General features: G+C 37.6%; 1 protein-coding gene across 1 annotated transcript in view; it reads right to left on the minus strand.

Annotated features, from left to right (window-relative positions):
• LOC112045359 (MOXD1 homolog 1) overlaps window positions 1-20,056 on the minus strand; it is a 96,289-nt gene that overhangs the window by 4,357 nt on the left and 71,876 nt on the right. The window contains exons 3-12 of the mRNA XM_052887253.1: window positions 11,814-11,963; window positions 10,542-10,700; window positions 9,027-9,339; window positions 7,602-7,703; window positions 6,257-6,420; window positions 4,086-4,202; window positions 2,603-2,749; window positions 1,395-1,549; window positions 1,167-1,261; window positions 605-771 (exon numbers count right to left, since the gene is read on the minus strand). Of these exons, the coding sequence (XP_052743213.1) occupies window positions 605-771; window positions 1,167-1,261; window positions 1,395-1,549; window positions 2,603-2,749; window positions 4,086-4,202; window positions 6,257-6,420; window positions 7,602-7,703; window positions 9,027-9,339; window positions 10,542-10,700; window positions 11,814-11,963 (1,569 nt within the window). The remainder of the gene's footprint in view (window positions 1-604; window positions 772-1,166; window positions 1,262-1,394; window positions 1,550-2,602; window positions 2,750-4,085; window positions 4,203-6,256; window positions 6,421-7,601; window positions 7,704-9,026; window positions 9,340-10,541; window positions 10,701-11,813; window positions 11,964-20,056) is intronic.

Here is a 20,056-nt window from a genome sequence, read left to right on the forward strand (position 1 = left end):
GTCATGTACTGGCCCTTTGACAGCGATATGGTCGGTGAACAGCGGCTCCGTCTATTCGATTTAAAAGAGGTCTCCTTACACGGGATCCATTCCCTGGCAACCCACTGCTAAATACCTACGTGTGATCTTTGATACCCGCATGAGCTTCGCGACTAACATACAGAAAGCCAGAAAAGGAGTTGCGTATGTGATGGGTCGTCTCTATCCAATGGTTTGCGCTAAAGCGAACTTTCTCTCCGCTCCAAGGTCACTCTTTTTAAGACCTGTATCCGTCTAATAATGACCTACGCTAGTGTTTGCCCATGACCCAAAGGCGACCACAGCCCCTCCAGACCCTTCGCACGAACCGATTCATACGTCAGACCACGGGTGCTCTATGGTTTGTACGTAATAACGACTTACATAGAGACCTAGACTTATATCTCCCCACAATAGCTCAATATAATATATAACATATCTCGAAAACTTATTTGGAGGTTAACTAGTGGTCGAGGCTTGCAACAAAAACCCTGATAAAAACGCCGATTGCATTCCTGAACCAGATGCCAAAAGTCCTTTACTATCTAGTTGAGGTGCGCCATGAGCCTGTTGCGGCTACACTTACCGCTCCCCAGCTGTCGTCTCTCCTCTTGCAGAAGGTCATGTGCCAGCCCTTGGACAGCGTCTTCTCGATCTGCTCGGTGAGCAGCGGCTCCACCCACGGCATCTCGTTGAGGTGCGCCATGAACGTCTTGTTGCGGAACTCGGGCGGGTCTTTGATCACCAGGCCCTCTGTGGAGGAGTAAAACAATTATAAATAACAATTTCCAAATCTTCTATATCAACACAGATCTTTTAATCTAGTGGAAGGCATCGTCTAATTATCACCCTACCGAGAAAGAAGATTTAGTGTTGCGAAGCAGAAATTACACAGTTTTCGATTTAAATCATGTGACGTGTCCATTATCACATCTTTGCGACTCTGAGAACTATGTGAGTGACTTTGGTTTTTCTGCGGATCTCCTCATTTCTATTTCGATTATGCAGATATACTCTGAGCATACTCATAACTCGCTCCAACGTCTACTGAGTGATTCTGAGCCTTCTCATAAGAAGACTCAGCGTCGGAGATGAATCAGTCGGATGATTAGATTATAGTATAGATATGGTATAAACAAAATACTAACTCATCAAGCCCACTCCTTGGTCATCGCCTTGCATTCCGTCGACACTGTGCTCCCTTATATTGGCTTCCAGTTGCGGAGGTAGACTATCTAAAGTTCTGAAAGTGAAACAAATTACTATTAGATTAACGAAAATCATAAAAAAAGAAACATATTGATATAACATCTTTTGTTGATCGGCAAAGTACAAATAACTTCATCAGCAAAATCAGCAGGGGCGTAGCTACATACCCTGAAGACAAGAAAATCTTCTCCACCTCCATCATGTTGAGGCCGTAGAACTCTTTAACGCCGAACGTTTCAAAGAACTCGACCACTGGAGTCATGGAGTAGCAGCCCGCTAACTCGGTCCGAGGGTAGTACAGCACGAAGGACAAGCACATTTCCTGGCAAATAATAAAATTTAATTAATTTGGCATGGCATATGGTGTGGTAATAATAAATTAACAAAATCGAAATGAAAAGTAATCGAAAGGTCATCACGAAATACCGAAAACTTGGACGTACAAAGATGAAGTTTCTCAAGGAGGTAGCATAAAGTTGGTAGACGTTAGCTAAGAACGGATTTTGTGACAGGGTCGGATTAAGGAGGTATAAGGAAGGACGTAGTCACGGGCGTCCGCTCGAACTCATTTGAACATTTTATTTAATAAAATGTTTAAATGAGTTCGTGCGGTTTAAAGAGGGTCTTTGATCGCCTGAACCGATTTTCAAAATTCTTTTACCAATAGAAAGCTACATGATTTGTGAGTATCATAGGCTCCATTTTAACCAACCCCTAGTGGCCAAGTGCGGATAAGGCCCGGGAAAGAAGAAGGCTACATTTTATCCTCGTTTTCCCACAGGGCGGAACTACGAAAGAAATTTAAAAAAAAAATCAATTTGACCGATAATTTTTAACGTGAAATTTCCACATGAAAAGCTTCCCTTCATTAGCGTCTAAGTAAAAATCTGAACTTTTTAGAGCACCCGCTCACTTACAATTTTTAGTTGGCCGAATAAATCGCAGAGTAGTCGCTAATCTATACTAATATTATAAAGCTGAAGAGTTTGTTTGTTTGTTTGATTGATTGAACGCGCTAATCTCAGGATCTACTGGTCCGATTTGAAAAATTCTTTCAGTGTAAGATAGCCCATTTATCGGCTATAGGCTACATTTTATCCCTGTATTCCTACGGGAACGTTAACCATGCGGGTGAAACCGCGCGACGTCAGCTTGTAGGTGCCTATGTCAGCCCACACATCTTCTCCAACTAAATCAACAAATAAATTGGACCCCAATCGCATCAGAAACCTGACTACCTTTTGATAATGTACAATTAAAAAGTTGTCCAACTAAATTGTAAACGTTTGCAATTTAGTTGTCCGCTAGTCGGCCAACTAAGAATTGCAAGTGAGCGAGTGCTCTGAGAAATCTTTTTTCATAAATAGTGACAAACCTGTGTAGCAGAATATCCACCCAGGATAGGTTTATCCCTGGAACTGCTGTCATACGTGCATTCAGTGATCAAAGTGTCGCCTTTGAAGAACCTCCTACCACCGGGAACGATCCGGGATTGTTGATATCGGGCATCGTAATTATTTTCCTAGAAAGTAAAACAGAAACGTTTAATCCAATCTAAACAAAAAGAAATACACTATACTTTTAGAGGTAATTTTTTTTTGGTGTCCTAGTTTGTTACGAACTAGATTACCTAAGTATCTATAGTCTGGCAAGTTCGTTAACACTCTCTTGATATGCGGGCGACGAGGGGAAAGACTGCGCGGGTGTGAAGTCATGCGTGCGGGGAAGTGAGGTGCGTAAGTCGTGGGTTTTTCATTCATCGCTACACGCCCCCGGCCCGCTACCGCATCGGGAGTGTTACGAACGAAATTGCCAAGCTATACCTAATAAATTCTTTCATCATTAAACTGCGACTGCTAGTGTTAGAAATTGCCATTACTAGCAGGTAGTTCGAGAAAGAACCGTATCAAAACTTGTTCGAAATTCTCATTCAATGTCTATGTCAGTTTTACAAGCGTCCAGCGTTCATTACTGGAACCATCTGCTATCTGCTGCTATCTATCTATCTGCTGCTATAGATGCTAACTATCTGCTGCACTCATTCAGCATTGCTGATAACAACTTTTCGTTTATAGGAACGAAACATTTTCATCAAAAAACAATCCTGTGTGTGTGTCATCTACAAGAACTTTTCCAAATCGCGAAGCTCATTGGTCCTGCCGTGCAATCTTTATAGACAAGCGATACAAAGGTTGGCATGGTTCTCAAATTACTTACACATACCTACATAAAAACATATAAATATACTTAGAGGCACAATTATCCGCCCACTTTAATATACTCGCGTCATATAAAAGTGGGCGGATAATTGTGCCTCTGAGTATATATAAGAGTCCACTCGCATAGATAACAATTAAAAGAAAAAAAAATAACCAGCGTTACATTTAAGTTGTGCAAAAAAAAACCGCACAAAAGGAATATCTAACGTTCTAAAAAAAATTATTAAAAGATTTAAAGCGACATCTATTGCAAAATAGGCTAACCACATGGTGTAAGAAACTTTTATCATTTTGTGATAAAAGTTTCTTACACCATGCAATTTAGCGTAATCCGTGATAAAATTGAGAAAACTCTTTAAATTTGCTACTAGTGACATCTACTGAAATACCACGTAGTTTGTAAGACGCAACGCAACTACCACTAATATTAAAACGCTTTGTCTAGTACAAAGTACTAGTGACATCTATCGAAAATCTTATGAATTTCGTAGTACATGTGTAACTTAGCAAGTATCTACAAGTGACATCTATTGAAAAACTAATGAACTACGTAGTACCTTAGAACTCTTGCTTGAAATATTTAGTGATGTTTTGATGCTATACATAGATGGCACTATAGGTCAATTATTGTGAAATTACCTCAGATATTCTGGGAAGCTCTTCATTGCCTCGGATGTGCTTCAACGAAATCTTCCGCGCAGTGCCGTGGGCATGTAGCAGAACGGATACAATATTGATTCCCTCCTCTGGCATGGTCTGTAATTATTGGATACACTTCCATTTAGAAAACAAAACAGTACGCCTGCATTTTAGAGACGTGGGCTGCATTTATGCTAAACAATGCATTGTTATGTAAGTTGCCATAAACGTAAAGGTTTATGCGGCTATTGTTATCATGCTGGTTAAATTAACATTACAGTGCCATGTAACAATTCTAACGGCGTTTTTAGAAAATGCTTGTAAGTAATTTAAATACATGTACCTACTAATGAGTTAGAAATAAAATTCTGGGCAAATCTAAAATTGTATTTGGAAGGAAAGAAAGCTATTAAAAACTACAATATTATTTTTTTATAAAAATAAAAATTATCCATCCCGTTTACGAGATTACATACGTAATATGACAAATGAAATAATTGTTCGTATATTAGACTAAATCTAGTAAATTGAAATAAGTCGCATCCATCCAATATAGAAATAACTTTCTAAGTCCGCAATATTAAAGTTGAGCGTCCACTAGCTATGCTAATATACCCACATATACCCACAAATAATTATTAATAAATCAGGTATAATTTATTACCTATATTATGAATAATCTGTTAACCAATTAAGTGCAATTATACGAGGTATTTATTTATATATTCATTTACTACACATATTAGAGGCTTAGATTGTGCAAAACATTATAAATTATAATAGTTACTAATAGCACACAAATAATTATATTCTATTAAGTTTTAAGTTATTAACAAACAAAAAAGCATATAAACATGTAATTATTTAATAGGACCTCCTTATAAAATTATAGTAGGAATGTAGGTAACTGTATGTTTATTTACATTACTTCAAAACATACTACCTTACCTATAACATTTTACTTACCTAATTGGACTTACTTATTAAATTTAAGATAAGTATAAAAATCTGTATGTTTATTAAAATTAAACAATGATAATTTTATACAAAATGCAGGGACGTAACCGATTTATAAAAGTGATCCGAATAATTAGCTACAATACTGAGCCCACACATGCACAATTTTGTTTTAAATTCCATTATTTATTTACGTATATATAGTTTTTACATTTTCTGAACATACAACTCGACATTGTGGACAATATTCGATATTATTTGTTTAGATAACTGTTGTTGTTGACCACAACTAACATTGAGTTGAAATGTGGAAATTTCCTCTTTTGAGCGCCTCATTTTTCATTCATCATTGAAATTAAAGCAATTTCATAATCATGAAGTCAGTGGTAATTCAACCTTACATACAGAGCAGTGATACTAATTGGTCTTATAAATATGCAAGATAGATCAAGTGAAATCTATTTGCAATGCGGCGCTCGGCAGCAGGCAATTTATGAGCCAACTTCACAGTTCACACCGAGATCTCTGCGCTCGGATTAACAACTAAGCTCTATGCAGTACAACTGTAGCTGTAGGAAAACTTTGGTAGGACAGATGGGAAAGTATGTACCAATTGTAATCTTTGGTATGTACCAATATGTACTTTAAAAGTAAATTTAAATTTAAATTTATGGAAACGACGATAGACGGTCTAATATAATTATATTTCTTGTCACGGTGTCTTGCACTTCTTCAAAACGTTTCGACTGATTTTCTTCATGAATCGGGTCACTTTTGAGCACGGGTCTCCTTTCAGAATGAATGTGGTTAGGCTTATAGCCCACCACGTTGGCAGACTTTACACATGTAGAGAGTTAAGAAAATTCTCAGGTATGCAGGTTTACTCACGTTCTTTAACCGTTTGAGACAAGTTATATTTAATTTCTTAAAATGAACATAACTGAAAATGCCCCGGACCGGATTTGAACCTACGCCCTACAAATCGAAAGCATAGGTCCATCCACTGGTCTATCTCGGCTCTCATGGACAATGTATACTCATAGTAGATTCAAATGCCAGAGATATCTCAGTTAAAGATATGTTTAGAGTTTAAAACCTGGGCATCTTTAAGAAGAGAGTGAATCGGCATATTCTAGCATTCCATCTTGACGACATCTACACTTTAGGTACTATCAGGTGAAATGGTCCTATTACGTATTAAAAAGTTAACTCACGTTGTTGGTGCATTCAGGGCTACAGATGCCCACAGTGCTGTATGCGCGCTGCTTGGGTGGGATCATGTGCAGTGCGGAGACGCCCACGCCGGCGCCCAGAAGCGCAGCATCGTGGGCGCGCAGCGATGACGTGTAGTGGATGCGGATGCCCGAGTTATCCAAAACTGATGAAACAAAGAGCTCATTAAAATTGACGGAGCCTGGGAAGTTAGTGTTACACTCTGTAGATCGGATAAAACTCCTTGTCGTGGCTTCAGGATATTATCATCAATCTCTAATATTATCCAAAACTCGCCAAGCCGTAAAAATGACGAAATCAGTTCAATGTGAAATATCGGGCTTTTCTTCATCATCATCATCATCAACAACCCATATTCGGTTCACTCTTGAGCACGAGTCTTCTTTCAGGATGAGAGAGGCTAGGCCTTAGTCCACCACGCTGGCCCAATGCGGATTGGCAGACTTCACACATACAGAGAATTAAGAAAATTGACAGATATGCAAATTCCTCCCGATGTTTTTCCTTCACCGTTTGAGACACGTGATATTTAAATTCTTAGATCATAAGCTACCTCATTAGAACTTTCGATGATCTATGGCCCTTGGATTTTTATGAAGCGTTTTAGCACTTCGTTTCTGAATGAAGTTATGGTATACCATTTCAGCTTGCGTTTTCTCTACTTGCGTATCTTCAAGAACAGGCACCTTCTAGGCAATTGGGTTCCACCGTAGGTTACGTCTTAACTTACCACAAGGTGTGATTGTAGCAAAGCAACTCAAAAGTCCCTCTAATATTAGGACTGAGGATGCCAGTGTCCTGTATTGACGATAATGACATTAGAAAATACTAAAGGTGCTGATAGACTTGAGCATTCACTTGTAACAGAACATCGAGCATTCACCGTTTTTATATTTGTCGATCTGTACAACGAGCAGAGCCAAGCATAGAGCCAAAAATATTGCTACGAACATCTTGTAAATTCTAGCGAACTCGTATTTTGCTCTCCATTGATGAATTCCTTAATGATAAAGATGTTTGAAGGCCATTGGATCAGCTTCCACCTTCACACAGGAAGTAAAACTATAAGAATTTGTAATGTTGTCATCAATTGTAAATTATAATATTGTATGTTTTTTTTAAAGAGCAACCGTTGAGTTTCTTGCCGGTTTCTTCTCAGCAGAACCTCCAAATCTTTACAAATAGTCTTAAACTGAGCCTACTTGAAATAAATGAATTTTGAATTTTGCTGTGATGGAACATTCGCACGAATGCTCATTACAAGCGAATTCAAGTCAAGTCTATCAGCACCTTTAGATACTTATTCACTATACTTATTATACGTACATTGATGTAGTTCTTGATTGTCATAATGAACTTCAAGCATGTAGTATGAGACGCCTCCCTTCTCGCCTAACGGAATACCGACGTTTTCAGGCAGGAATTCACCTGCAAACAAGACCAACTCAATGAAAAAACTATCACACACATAAACACACCCTAAAACTATTGTGTTAAGGTTTAAATTCCTCCAACACTAACGAAAGCGACTTGCTAAGAATTTTCATCGCTAATGACAGCTTTAAGACGTAAATTTCAAAGCGTAGGCGGTAATAGTGATTTAAATTATCTCATAGTTAAGGAAGTTCGGCTCTTAAGTGAAATGTTTTAATATTTGATACATTTCAACCTCGTGTTTGTTGGCATAGTTTCCGTTTCATAATGGGAATTTGAACTGCGCGGATAATGGGGTTTCTATAAGTTTCTAATGTCTCTGTAACGCTTTGAAATGGCAGTTGTTGTTCTGTGTTGTTATTGTAGCCATTATCTACTATCATAATATACCAGTCGCGAGTGTTGAAATTTTATAATAGGTTAAAAACCCGATTATGTTTTTATTAGCGCGCAGGCGTTTCTTGTACAGATTGTAGAAATGCTGTGGTAAAACGATACCTATTTCGAGCGTATAAAATAAATAACTATAGTAAATATGTACGAGTATGTATAGAATTTTAAAAGGTAAGCCGCTAGAATCGAGTTCTAAGATTACATCGCCCCTGATTACAGGGCGTATATTAATACTATCAATTATAATGATATCAAATGCTTTTTTTGTATAGGAATTGGCAAAATGCTGAGTTGAGCCCTTTTTGTAGGTTATGCCACACATTTCAGGGCATTATTTTATTGCTCTACTGTTTGAGTGGACAGTTCAGCCACAATATAACTTGGAATTTTTGCATTACTTAAAAACAAACATCTTACTTTTATTTTTTGTACATATAAAAAAATAAAAAATGACATTTTCATGTATTCCCTGCAACCCGCTAGATGTCCTCTGTTCACCTAGTGGGGGTCAAAACTGCGATTCCCGGTGTGGGATCGCCGTTCCAGCACTTTTAAGAGCCCAACGTCCATCGGCTCTTCGAATTATGTGCCCTGCCCATTGCAAATTCAGCTTCGCGACTCGCTGAGCTATATAAGTGACTTATATTCTTCATTTCTAATTCGATCACGCAGAGAAACTAACACTCATCATCAACCCATATTCGGCTCACTGCTGAGATCGAGTCTCCTCTCAGAATGTCCACCACGCTGGCCCAATGCGGATTGACAGACTTCACAGACGCAGAGATTTAAGAAAATTCTCTACTATGCAGATTTCCTCGCGATGTTTTTCCTTCACCGTTTGAGCCTAACACTACCTACTTAAAATATACAATTTAGATTTTGATCATCTGATTGTGAACAAAATACGATAATAAGCAGTACCTTTCGACCCCATAGCCCAAGCAGCAATAGGGGTGGCGCAAGTAGCCAGCTCGCCAGGCCTACTGGGTCCAAGAAACCCCTCACTCTCCGACCACTTGTTCCACTGCCTCTTATCGTGGTCCTCGTTGCACTCGTAGAGTACCATATGGTGCACTGGAGACAGACTGTTCTTCTCCATCACTGGTATCCCACTCCTGATAGGTCGGCTGTCTATCAGGGGCTCGTAGCCGACTATGTGATGCTTCCTCGTCAGCTCTGGGGCTTTGAACACTTTGCACCAGAATAGTGTTGCCATCACGTGGGGTATGGTGAACTGAAAATGTACAAACGTTAAGTTTATAATCATTACAATTGTCATCATTACAATTGTCATCATTACACTTGTGATCATTACAATTGTCATCATTACAATAATTGTCATCATTATAATTGTCATCATTACGATTCCATCTCCTAAAGTCGAGAAAGTACCAAGTATCTATATTATTTTTACCTAGCAATACGTTAACACCATCTATTAGGATAGGTAGAGAGACAACATTGTAAAATGGTGATGAACAAATAACGCCTGGCTAAGTTTTTTGTGGGCTCTTCTCGGACCAAGGCGCGTTTTGAACCTTCATAACTTTAATTTTAAGTTTTTGTCTTTAATTCATCATCTCCTTTCCCTTACCCCACTTAAGTGAGTTTTTGTCTTTAATTATCACCATTAAATCATGACTTGAAGTTTCAAAAGTGTTTGTAAAAATAAGCCTAATGAAAATAAAAGAATTTTGACTTTTGTCTTTGAATTATCCTGAAGCTCCGCACTGAAGCTAAAGATTTATTTTGAAAGAATAATTGCACTTAAAATGACTGCAAATTACATCTTTCAAGAAATAGAAATATCCATAGAAAAGATATTCTAAATTAAAGTAGCTACTTTTAGTCATTATAGGTATAAATTGCATTTATCTTTAAAGATAAAAATATGCGGGTAATTAAAAAGCCACGTAGATGTTTAATTAAAGATAAAGCCATTATTTCTCTAGACGTTTTTATAAATTTGTGTTGTATTTTACTACCTATTCGTAGATAAACTACTAATACATATACTACTACTACTACATATACCCGACGCCCCGTGGTTTCACCCGCATAGTTCCCGCTCCCGTGATAGTATGGGTATAAAATATAGCCTATGTCACTCACAAATAATGTAGCTTTCTAGTTGTTAAAGAATTTTTTAAATCGGTTCAGTAACTCGTACCAGAGATTATCCCCAGAGTACCTACCACAAACTATACCTCTTTATAATATTAGTATCACAGATCGCTAAAGGTAACCTTTAGCGTTCAAATTCCGTGATAACAGTTACTTTCATGTGGAATGGTGCGGATGATAGTTCGTTTCACTCTTGAAAGTTTACCGCGATTCACGATAGTACGAATTATAAAAGTAATACAGGCGACTGTATCCGTACCCATGCTCTGTGAAAAACAATATGGATGGATGGATGGAACTTAGGCAACTTACATTGGATATTCTAACGTCCCAGTGTTTCAGTGGTATGGAGTCAGGTTTAGCTAACGGCTGCAACAGCCTTAGAGGTCGGGACCCGCTTTGGACGTGTCTGGGCAGTTGACCATCCGAACCTTCTGGCCCTAGCGCCCATAGCACTTGAAGAGTGTCTTCCTGCAAAAATATACACATATTTTAAGACATATAAACATATAAACTAGCTGACGCCGCGCGGTTTCACCCGCATGGTTCCCGTCCCCCGGGAATAAAATAGCCTATAGCCTTCCTCGTTATATAGGTTATCTAACACTGAAAGATTTTTTCAAATAAGCGCGTTCAATCAAACAAACAAACAAATTCTTCAGCTTTATAATATTAGTATAGATTGAAATCTGGACAAAACGGAGGATACTGAATACTGGATTGGAGATTCTAGTATCCAATGGGGAGTATTATATGTCATGATATAACCTTTTGCAATTATATCAAAAGGTTGTAGTATATTGAACTTCGAAGAATAAGCCCTTTTGATTTAATCATCCAAGTAAATTACAAGGCAAAGGAGTTGAAAGGAGAAGGATGTTCTAGGTGCTAAAAAATGTTAATGGTTTAATATAGCAGTCAGGTCTTATTCAAAACACTAAAATGAACAATAATCCCTTGTTCAAGTAGCACTTTCAAAAGAACTTCAATCTGCAATTTGTTATTTCTAGTTGCTAAGTACGAGTAAAACGATGTGCCTCCTTCCGTTATTAGGCTAGACCTAGGTTTATGCAGACATAGACGTAATAAAAAGTCCAGACACCGTCTCCTGTAGTAAAAAGTGGTTACTTTGGTTCTTCTGCGGATCTCATTCTATCACGCAGAGAAACTCCAAGGAAATGAAATGAAATGAAATGAAATAAAATGAAATAAAATGAAATGAAATGAAATGAACTTTATTTGCCTTAATACACTTAATAAATATACAAGATGGACATACAAAATATAAAGTCACAGTGTATTGCCATACAAATGGCGCGCAAATTTTACAATTTATATGATTGTTTGAGTATATATTACTTACCCACAATCATAAAATTGTTTTAATAGCTAGGATAGCTCGCTCCATCGCCCTTTAGAGTGACTCTGGGCCTTCTTATAAGGTCCATAGCACAGAAAACACATGTAGAAGTACATAGTTAGCGTAGCGACCAAGTCTCAGATCCATAGTTCATCACTGGCAACGCGCACTCATCGAAGACTCGTTGTTCGATATATATGAGGGTATTTGATAAATATACTCACACCAATAACAGTGTCCTGTTTGTCACAAGTGTCCAACTGACGCCTGAACTCCACGGTAGTGTGTGTGTCGTTCTGGAAGCCTGATATCAGCTCGTAGTTCTGCACCTCGTCAGCCACCGCTCGGTCTTCAAACGCAAGTCCGTGACAGTCCTGGAAATTGTTAAAATTATTTGAACGTGTTTCAATTACGGGCGGCCGATGTACTCAAGTTAAGCTTGTTGGTTTGCCCCCTACCGATGGTTTAAAAATCTCGAGTTATGTCATTCTTTTACTCATATTTCCTAGATTTCCTGTACTAATTAGCGCCTTTACGCTGCGGTCGAATATTAAATTAATTTGTAGGTAAAGCTGAATCATTGATATGAGCCATATTACTTTATATAAATACGAATTCTTCGTTATTATAGCAACTTATCAAAATGAACTCAGTAAATACCATGCATCCTTAGACCTTTAACGTTATTTTACTATTCTTCTATTCAACTATTTTAATTCTTATAAGAAATAAGCTATAACAAAATGAACTTTATCACAATGCAATAAGATCTACAATGGACACTTCTGTAAAGTCGGTCGCGTTTTTTCACATCATATTCGAACAGCTGACTCTACGCTGAGGGCTTTGAACGGACGGCAGATGCACTGTAGTTACACGCGGGAGATACGAGTTAACACAATGACATTAAATCCTATTATTATTCGGTACAGACCCTAAGTAATAGGCTAGTTAATATTTTTTTTAAATAGTCTTAAATTGTTCATTATCGTTCTACAAGATTGAAAAACAATTATCATACTTTTTGAATGAAAATTTACATTTAATAAAAAATTATTTAATTATATTGCAAATTTATTTACATTTAATGAAAATTTATTTACATTTAATGAACATTTATTTACATTTAATGAATTTACATTTAATAAAAAATTATTTACATTGAATTACTGGTTCATGGCGTCACGTTAACAAACGTTTGACAAAAATACTATACAATAATTAGTTTGACGTTTAGTACTTCAAGTAAAATTGTGACGTCATAAAATGGACGGCAGCGTTTTTGACGCTTGGAATATTAAAAAAAATCTAGTTTTAAATTAAATTTTCCGATAAACTTTTATTTATTAATACCGATATATTCGGACTCTTATTTCATGTACCTACAACTATACGAAATAAATACTTAATGTTTATATTTTGGTTTGAGTCAACTACCTACCCTATTTTATCTATTTTGTTCTGCGTTCTTTGCTCATTGTTTAACATGTTCGTGCATGTTTAGACATGTTCGCTACACAGAATGGTACAGAACATAAGAAACCATGTGTTCTAATGATTTTAAACTTATTTCGTGGTTGTTCATTATGAATGATATTTAAACGGGTACATACCACGATAAAACGACGAGATTTTTATTGTCGATATTTCGACCCAGTTGCATGGATCGTGGTCACGACGGGACTGAAGTTGCGAGATGAGAAGTGAAGTCAGCTATTAGGGGCAAAATCGATCTACCCTCTTTCTTGTTCTTTTTCTTTTTTCAACGACCTCGCGTTTTTGGCTGTTTAGGCAAACCACACTCACGACATCGCTTTTGTTATTATGCGTATCGCGGCGCCCCCTTGGTTTGCACAATTCTACCACCGGGTTCCACTCGCTGGCTAGTTTGAAACCATCTTCCCGATTGAAATTTTTGTATTTTCGAATTTCAATGGCTTCTCGAACTACTCGGGGTATATAGTGGCGGTCCGTGGAAATAATGCGTGGATTATGGATCTCAATCCAATGTTTAGTTCCCGGTTGTAGAATGTGATCAGCTATCGCAGACTTTTGCGGGTCGTTGTTTTTTATCGCTCGTATATGTTCTGTTACACGGGTTGCTATGGGCCTCTTCGTTTGTCCAATATAAGAGCTACCACAGCTGCAGTCGATTTTATACACACCCGGACACTGGTATGGCAAACGATCCTTTGGAGAACGCATCATGTGGGCGATCTTTTGTAAAGGAGTAAACACAGTCTTTATGTTGTATTTTTTCCTTAGGAACGATCCAATTTTATCAGTTACCCCTTTAACAAAAGGTAAGTAGGCCATTCTTCTTTCGACTTCCAAAGGTTGTTCTCTCCGTTGATGTGAACTATTTTTTAATACAAGGGGCTTATGACCATTTCGACGTAACACCTTGGAAAGGAAGAAAAAAGAAAAAGAACAAGAAAGAGGGTAGATCGATTTTGCCCCTAATAGCTGACTTCACTTCTCATCTCGCAACTTCAGTCCCGTCGTGACCACGATCCATGCAACTGGGTCGAAATATCGACAATAAAAATCTTGTCGTTTTATCGTGGTATGTACCCGTTTAAATATCATTCATAATAAACCATGTGTTCCATTACAGGGAATGGGAACCATCACAGCCATAATTCATTACAGTGTAAAACTCACATGGCACCGGGGATACTTACGTCCTACAATTCGTTGACCTGGCGACAATTGATCGAATCCGTTTTAATATTAACAACCCATATTCAGCTCGCTGCTGAGCTCGAGTCTCCTCTCAGAATGAGAGGGGTTTGGCCAATAGTCCACCACGCCGGCCCAATGTGGATTGGGAAACTTCACTTAGGCCAATAGTCCACCAAGCTGTGCATTGGCAAACTTCACACAAGCAGAGAATTAAGAAAATTCTCTGGTATGCAGGTTTCCTCACAATGTTTTTCCTTCACTGTTTGAGACACGTGATATTTAATTTCTTAAAATGCACATAACTGAAAAGTTGGAGGTTCATGCCCGGACCGGATTCGAACCCAAACCCTCGGGAATCGGAGGCAGAGGTCATATACATTTACAGTAAAAAAAACCATTTTCTTTATCTATTAGTTTTCCTAGGGATTTGACATATTTTTCATTAAATGGAGCTTTATTTACCCATCTACGTTCGACATCCTGAAGCAATGGTTAGTCTCATGTTTTAATTTTTAAATAATTTTTGACGGCCTCCGTGGCACAGTGGTATGCGCGGTGGATTTAGAAGACGGAGGTCCTCGGTTCGATCCCCGACTCGGCCGAATTGAGGTTTTCTTAATTGGTCCAGGTCTGGCTGGTGGGAGGCTTCGCCCGTGGCTAGTTACCGACAAAGACGTACCGCCAAGCGATTTAGCGTTGTATACAAAGCCACACAGGTTCGCTAGTGCAGTATAATTGGAATTATTTGTATCCGCTATAAAAGCAATTTTAATTCCGCTGTCAACCAGCTGACTCGGCTAAATGTACGGCAGATGCTCGCGAGGTGTGCGCGGGAGATAAATAACAATTCTACTAGTATTTTACGTTTTTTTCCTTTGCCTTTAGCCGGCAGATGTCGCATCGCACGTGCCGCTTGCACCTGGCCTTAGTAATGGTGCTGTCATTTACCAAATGTTAACGTCTTCTCTTTGTTGCTTATACTATAATTTTTATATTATTTCCTTTAGATATATCTAATTGGGGAGCCCAGAGGATATGACCTCTTACATGACCTTATGGACCGAGGCATGCATCCCTAATTTTTCAAATGTCACGTGGCTCAAACGGTGTACGCAAAATATCGTGCGGAAACCTGCATACTTATCTGAGAATTTTCTCAATTCTCTGCGTGTGTGAAGTCTGCCAATCCGCATTGGTGCGTGGTGACTATTAGCCTAACCCCTCTCATTCTAAGAGTAGATTCGTGCTTCAGTAGCTGAATATGGGTTGTTAATGATGATATCTAATTGAACTATTACTCTTGTTATTGTCATCTGTGTCTAATCAGTGTCTAGTCATCTGTGTACTAAGTTGGCTGGGTGCATTGGGCCGTGGCTAGTTACCACCCTACCGGCAAAGACATAGCACCAAGCGATTTAGTTTTCCGGTACGATGTCATGTAGAAACCGAAAGGGGTGTAGATTTTCATCCTCCTATCAAGTTAGCCCGCTTCCATCTTAGATTGCATCATCATTTAACATTAGGCAGAATTGTAGTCAAGGGTTAACTTTTGTAAAGAATAAAAAAAATATCAGCGCGTGAAGTTACTTATGTGAGTGAAGTTATCGACAATGTTACTTAAAGGTAGGTTAGTAATATCCATTAAATGTAAACTGAATTTAACAATTTCATTTTACTAATTCCTCCTGCTGGTCCCATTAACCACACCATGCAACATGCAACATGCGGTAAAAACGCCAGCTTGTAAAAATGTTGACAGAAAAACAATATCTATGGTCACATTTTTAATATGAATTTTTATGAAAGTTTTTTTTTATATTTTATTAATTTATTGCTAATGGCCAGTTTTATGTTAAACAATTTTAGTAGATAGGTAATAGATTGACGAGTCGGTAAAAGTAGGTAGTGGCACAGGTACACTGATGTAAAATAAACTTCAACAAAAAAAAAACATAAAATTGTGCAAATTGTGTGGAGAAGCTAATTTCAGATCACTTTTTGCAGTGATCATAAAATATAGTGGTATTATATCTTTAACATTGTGATAGCTAAGGGGATATGACCTCCGCCTCCAACTCTGGAGGGCGTAGGTTCGAATCCGGGGCATGCATCTCCAGTTTTCAGTTATGTGCATTTTAAGAAATTAAATAGCACGTGCTTCAAATGGTGAAGGATAAAATCGTGAGGAAATCTGCATACCAGAGAATTTTCTTAATTTTCTGCGTGTGTTAAATCTGCCAATCCTCATTGGGTTAGCGTGGTGATTGGCCTAACACCTCTCTTTCTGAGGAGACTCGAGCTCAGCAGTGAGTCGAATATGGGTTGATGAATGAATGTATGAATATCTTTAACAGGGGCATGAAGGTTTAGAGAACCTATGTAAAGTCGGTTTACTGACGATAGTTGAACGTGAAAACGTCATAAGAAAATACTGATGGAATGGTTGCATTTTTCAAAAGAAAATATTCGTTTTTCTAAAATTTTGTTAATAATCTTCAGAGAATATTATTATTTTTTGTAAAAAAAGTTGGCAACCCTAGAGCGAAGGAACGACGCATGACGTCATCTTTTTCAAGTGCGCAGCCGGCCCTATCGAATTATAAGACGTTGTCACGTCAAAAAGTATTTTTTTTAATGTAAATCGAATGCATTTAAAAATAGATGAAATAAAGCATTTTTTCCTCGTCTTCATAGGAAGTGGAGCACGAAAACGTTGCGAAACGGGTCCGGTGGGTTGAAATCACATCAATTAAGCTCAGGATGTGATATAAAGAGGTTTTATTGCGCCGTGGGAACCGCTGGCGCTCTGCGGCGAATCGCTGAATTCGTACTAAAGCCTGTTCCTTGCTACTTTTGCATAGGGTTGCCGTTTACTAGCAGTACACAATTACAAGCTTTTTTAACTTGCCCAGTATTGACCCACTTGTACTAAATATGTAGGTCAAACTTGGAACGCTAAATTAGAACCACTCTGAGTAGTAACGACGTATCGAACTTATAGCAATAATGTTGCAAATAATGCAAAAAATATAAAATCACTTCACTCGTAATATCTTCTTTGGGAAATAATTCTATAAATTTAAATTCTCTGATATAATACTATATTCTAGTAGATAGATACACGCTTCAGTGTTTGCAAAGACATTTTAAGTCCAAACCGACTTCAAAAAAAGGAGGAGGTTCTCAATTCGAGTGCATGTTTTTTTTTTATTTATTATAGTTTAGGATATTATTTTGTTTAGTTTTTTTTTATTTGTCCAACACTATGTTACCTTCTATATTACTGATATGAATCCATTGCCATTGAAGATACGCAAATAGGTACACAAAATAGTCCAATAGACAGAAAGTAAAGCTTCTAATTGGGATTTCTAGATTTGACTCATACACGTCGCTTCTAAAACCACCACTATTTAAATGGCAACCCTAAGAATATGTAAATGTTACACATGTTACGTGTCATTAGTCGCAATTTAAACCGTATCAATAACTTACTCGACTATTATTATCCACAGTTGAAATGTGTTTACAAAATCTACAACCATTGTCAGCAAATAACTTAATAAAATATAAATAGGTCTCTTTTAAGTTACATTGTTTATAATATACCTAATTGTTTGTTTTAAATAGTAGGTACCTATGTCTTGGGTATTTAAGAAGCTCTCAAATAGAATAAAGGTTGAAAAAATGTTTTGTTCCGTTTTTGACACATTTTTCATTGATAGTTCTGTCCGGTTTTTATTGGTCGTAGCGTGAGCGTGTATATACACATATAACATATAACCTACAACCTTCCTTTATAAATGGACTATCTAACACAAAACAAGTAAGTAGTTCTTGCGATAACCCGATCAATCAAACAAACAAACTCTGCAACTTTAAAATATTAAGTAGGTATAGATATATGGACTATTCATAGACGATGGTGTTTGAGAAATCATTCAGATGAGACAAATCTTTCATCTGTTTTTGTATTCAGTTGGTAGAGTAATATAAAAACCCAGATATGTTGATGTTCAAAGTGAACACGTAACGAGTCCTTCGCCACCAAAATTATCATTCGTATCGGAAAATCACAAAAGTACAAAGCAACAGATACCAATCGATCCTGTCAAACAACAATGCGCACGAGGAGGCATCGAAACACATGTCAGATAAACGATTGACTGGGAGACCATTGAGTAACGCGACCCTTGACAATATAGCCTTATGATTTACGAACATTTTACAGAACACTCGTAACGTGGCCGCTCAAGTCCGTTCTTCGAATATCAGCGCACTGCTGTCTATTTTGGCTTATTCAACAACGTAAAAAGAAACTAACTAATTTTATTCCATAAATAATTCTAACTTGGACCTTAACTTTTAACAAAACGACAGAATATTTTATTATGAAAACAATAAAAAGTCCTTTAATATAGAGATAGGTAATCCTTAATTTTAATGTCATTTCCATAACTCTTACGTTTTGAATTTTCACGACCCAGTGGTCCGGTACTTTGGTAGAAACGAACTTTACGTGTATCCCCCTACGATGAGTGTCTGCTGTTTGAATGACACAAACCAACATTGCGTAACCATTTCTACTATTGTGCGATTTATTCCAAGTTCAGGCGGAAGCATTAAAATTCTTTCTACGTCCACACAAAAGAATAAGTTTTGAGAATTCGCTCGACGGTTTGCGCATGTGAATACTCGTATAACACAATGCGTGTAATGTCGACCGACGAATGCTAGGTGAGCCCAATGGGAAACGTTAATACGTAGAATTTATGGGGAATGTGTTATTTCTCATTCTACTGTCAAGAAAGTGTGACAGTGCGAGAAAGCACAATACATTAAAAAGTAGAAACGATTGCGAAGCTGTCGTGTGAAGGAAAACCGATTTTTTTCTAGTACGTAATAGTGGACACATAGAAGTAGATTGTCAGCCTCGGCTATCGGCAAGTAATACCACACTTCTCAGGATGTGGCAGGAAGTTAGGAATAGTAAAGTTCAGTTAAGGTTTACCAACACTTTTGAAACCTTTGAAACGTTAAGTTTGCCTATATTTTTTTGTAAATAATATTTGCCATATCTTTTTTTTTAAATATGACCAATATTCCCATTCCCCTCCAACTAGTCGGGAAAGACTGTATTAGGAGTGTGTACGACAATAGACCAACGGGGCGGGTATCGCACCACCACTCCTCGGTGATGAGTCCGACCGCTCTTACCGTTGAGCTATTGAGGCTATTTGTAGAGACTTCTCTATCTTCTTTAATTCATGCAAGTTGGACCTTGGCTGTTATCAAATCTGATGGTAGGGAAGTTGCAGCCTACCGCGGTAAAGGCACGTGGCCAAGGTCTTTCCAAGTCAATTCACTCTTGGCTTGAAGATACACACAGGTAGGTAGTAGGGAAAACTATGGCTGGAATGAATAGTGAATACATCTTCATCTATCTATCTATCTATATCTATACTTATAATAAAACTGGTCAAATTCTATATATTTATTCGCAATTTGAGATTTTACTTATACCATTTGTAACACCAAACGTTACTGTGGCATAACGTACTACTAGCGCCATCTAGAACTTATAATAAGATAATAAGACTGTAACAGGTCAAATTCTGTACATTCTGTACATTGAAGCTATTTTGAAAAATTTTGTTGAGGGGCATTATATGTATAATCGATACTGAAGCTAAAAATATTTATTTTCAATTTTTTGTCTGTCCGTGTTTTTTTTGTTATTCGGGCATCACTCTGAAACTTCTGAATGAATTCGAATGAAACT

Source organism: Bicyclus anynana, chromosome 19, assembly GCF_947172395.1.
Source record: "Bicyclus anynana chromosome 19, ilBicAnyn1.1, whole genome shotgun sequence".
NCBI classification, from domain to species: Eukaryota; Metazoa; Arthropoda; class Insecta; order Lepidoptera; family Nymphalidae; genus Bicyclus; species Bicyclus anynana.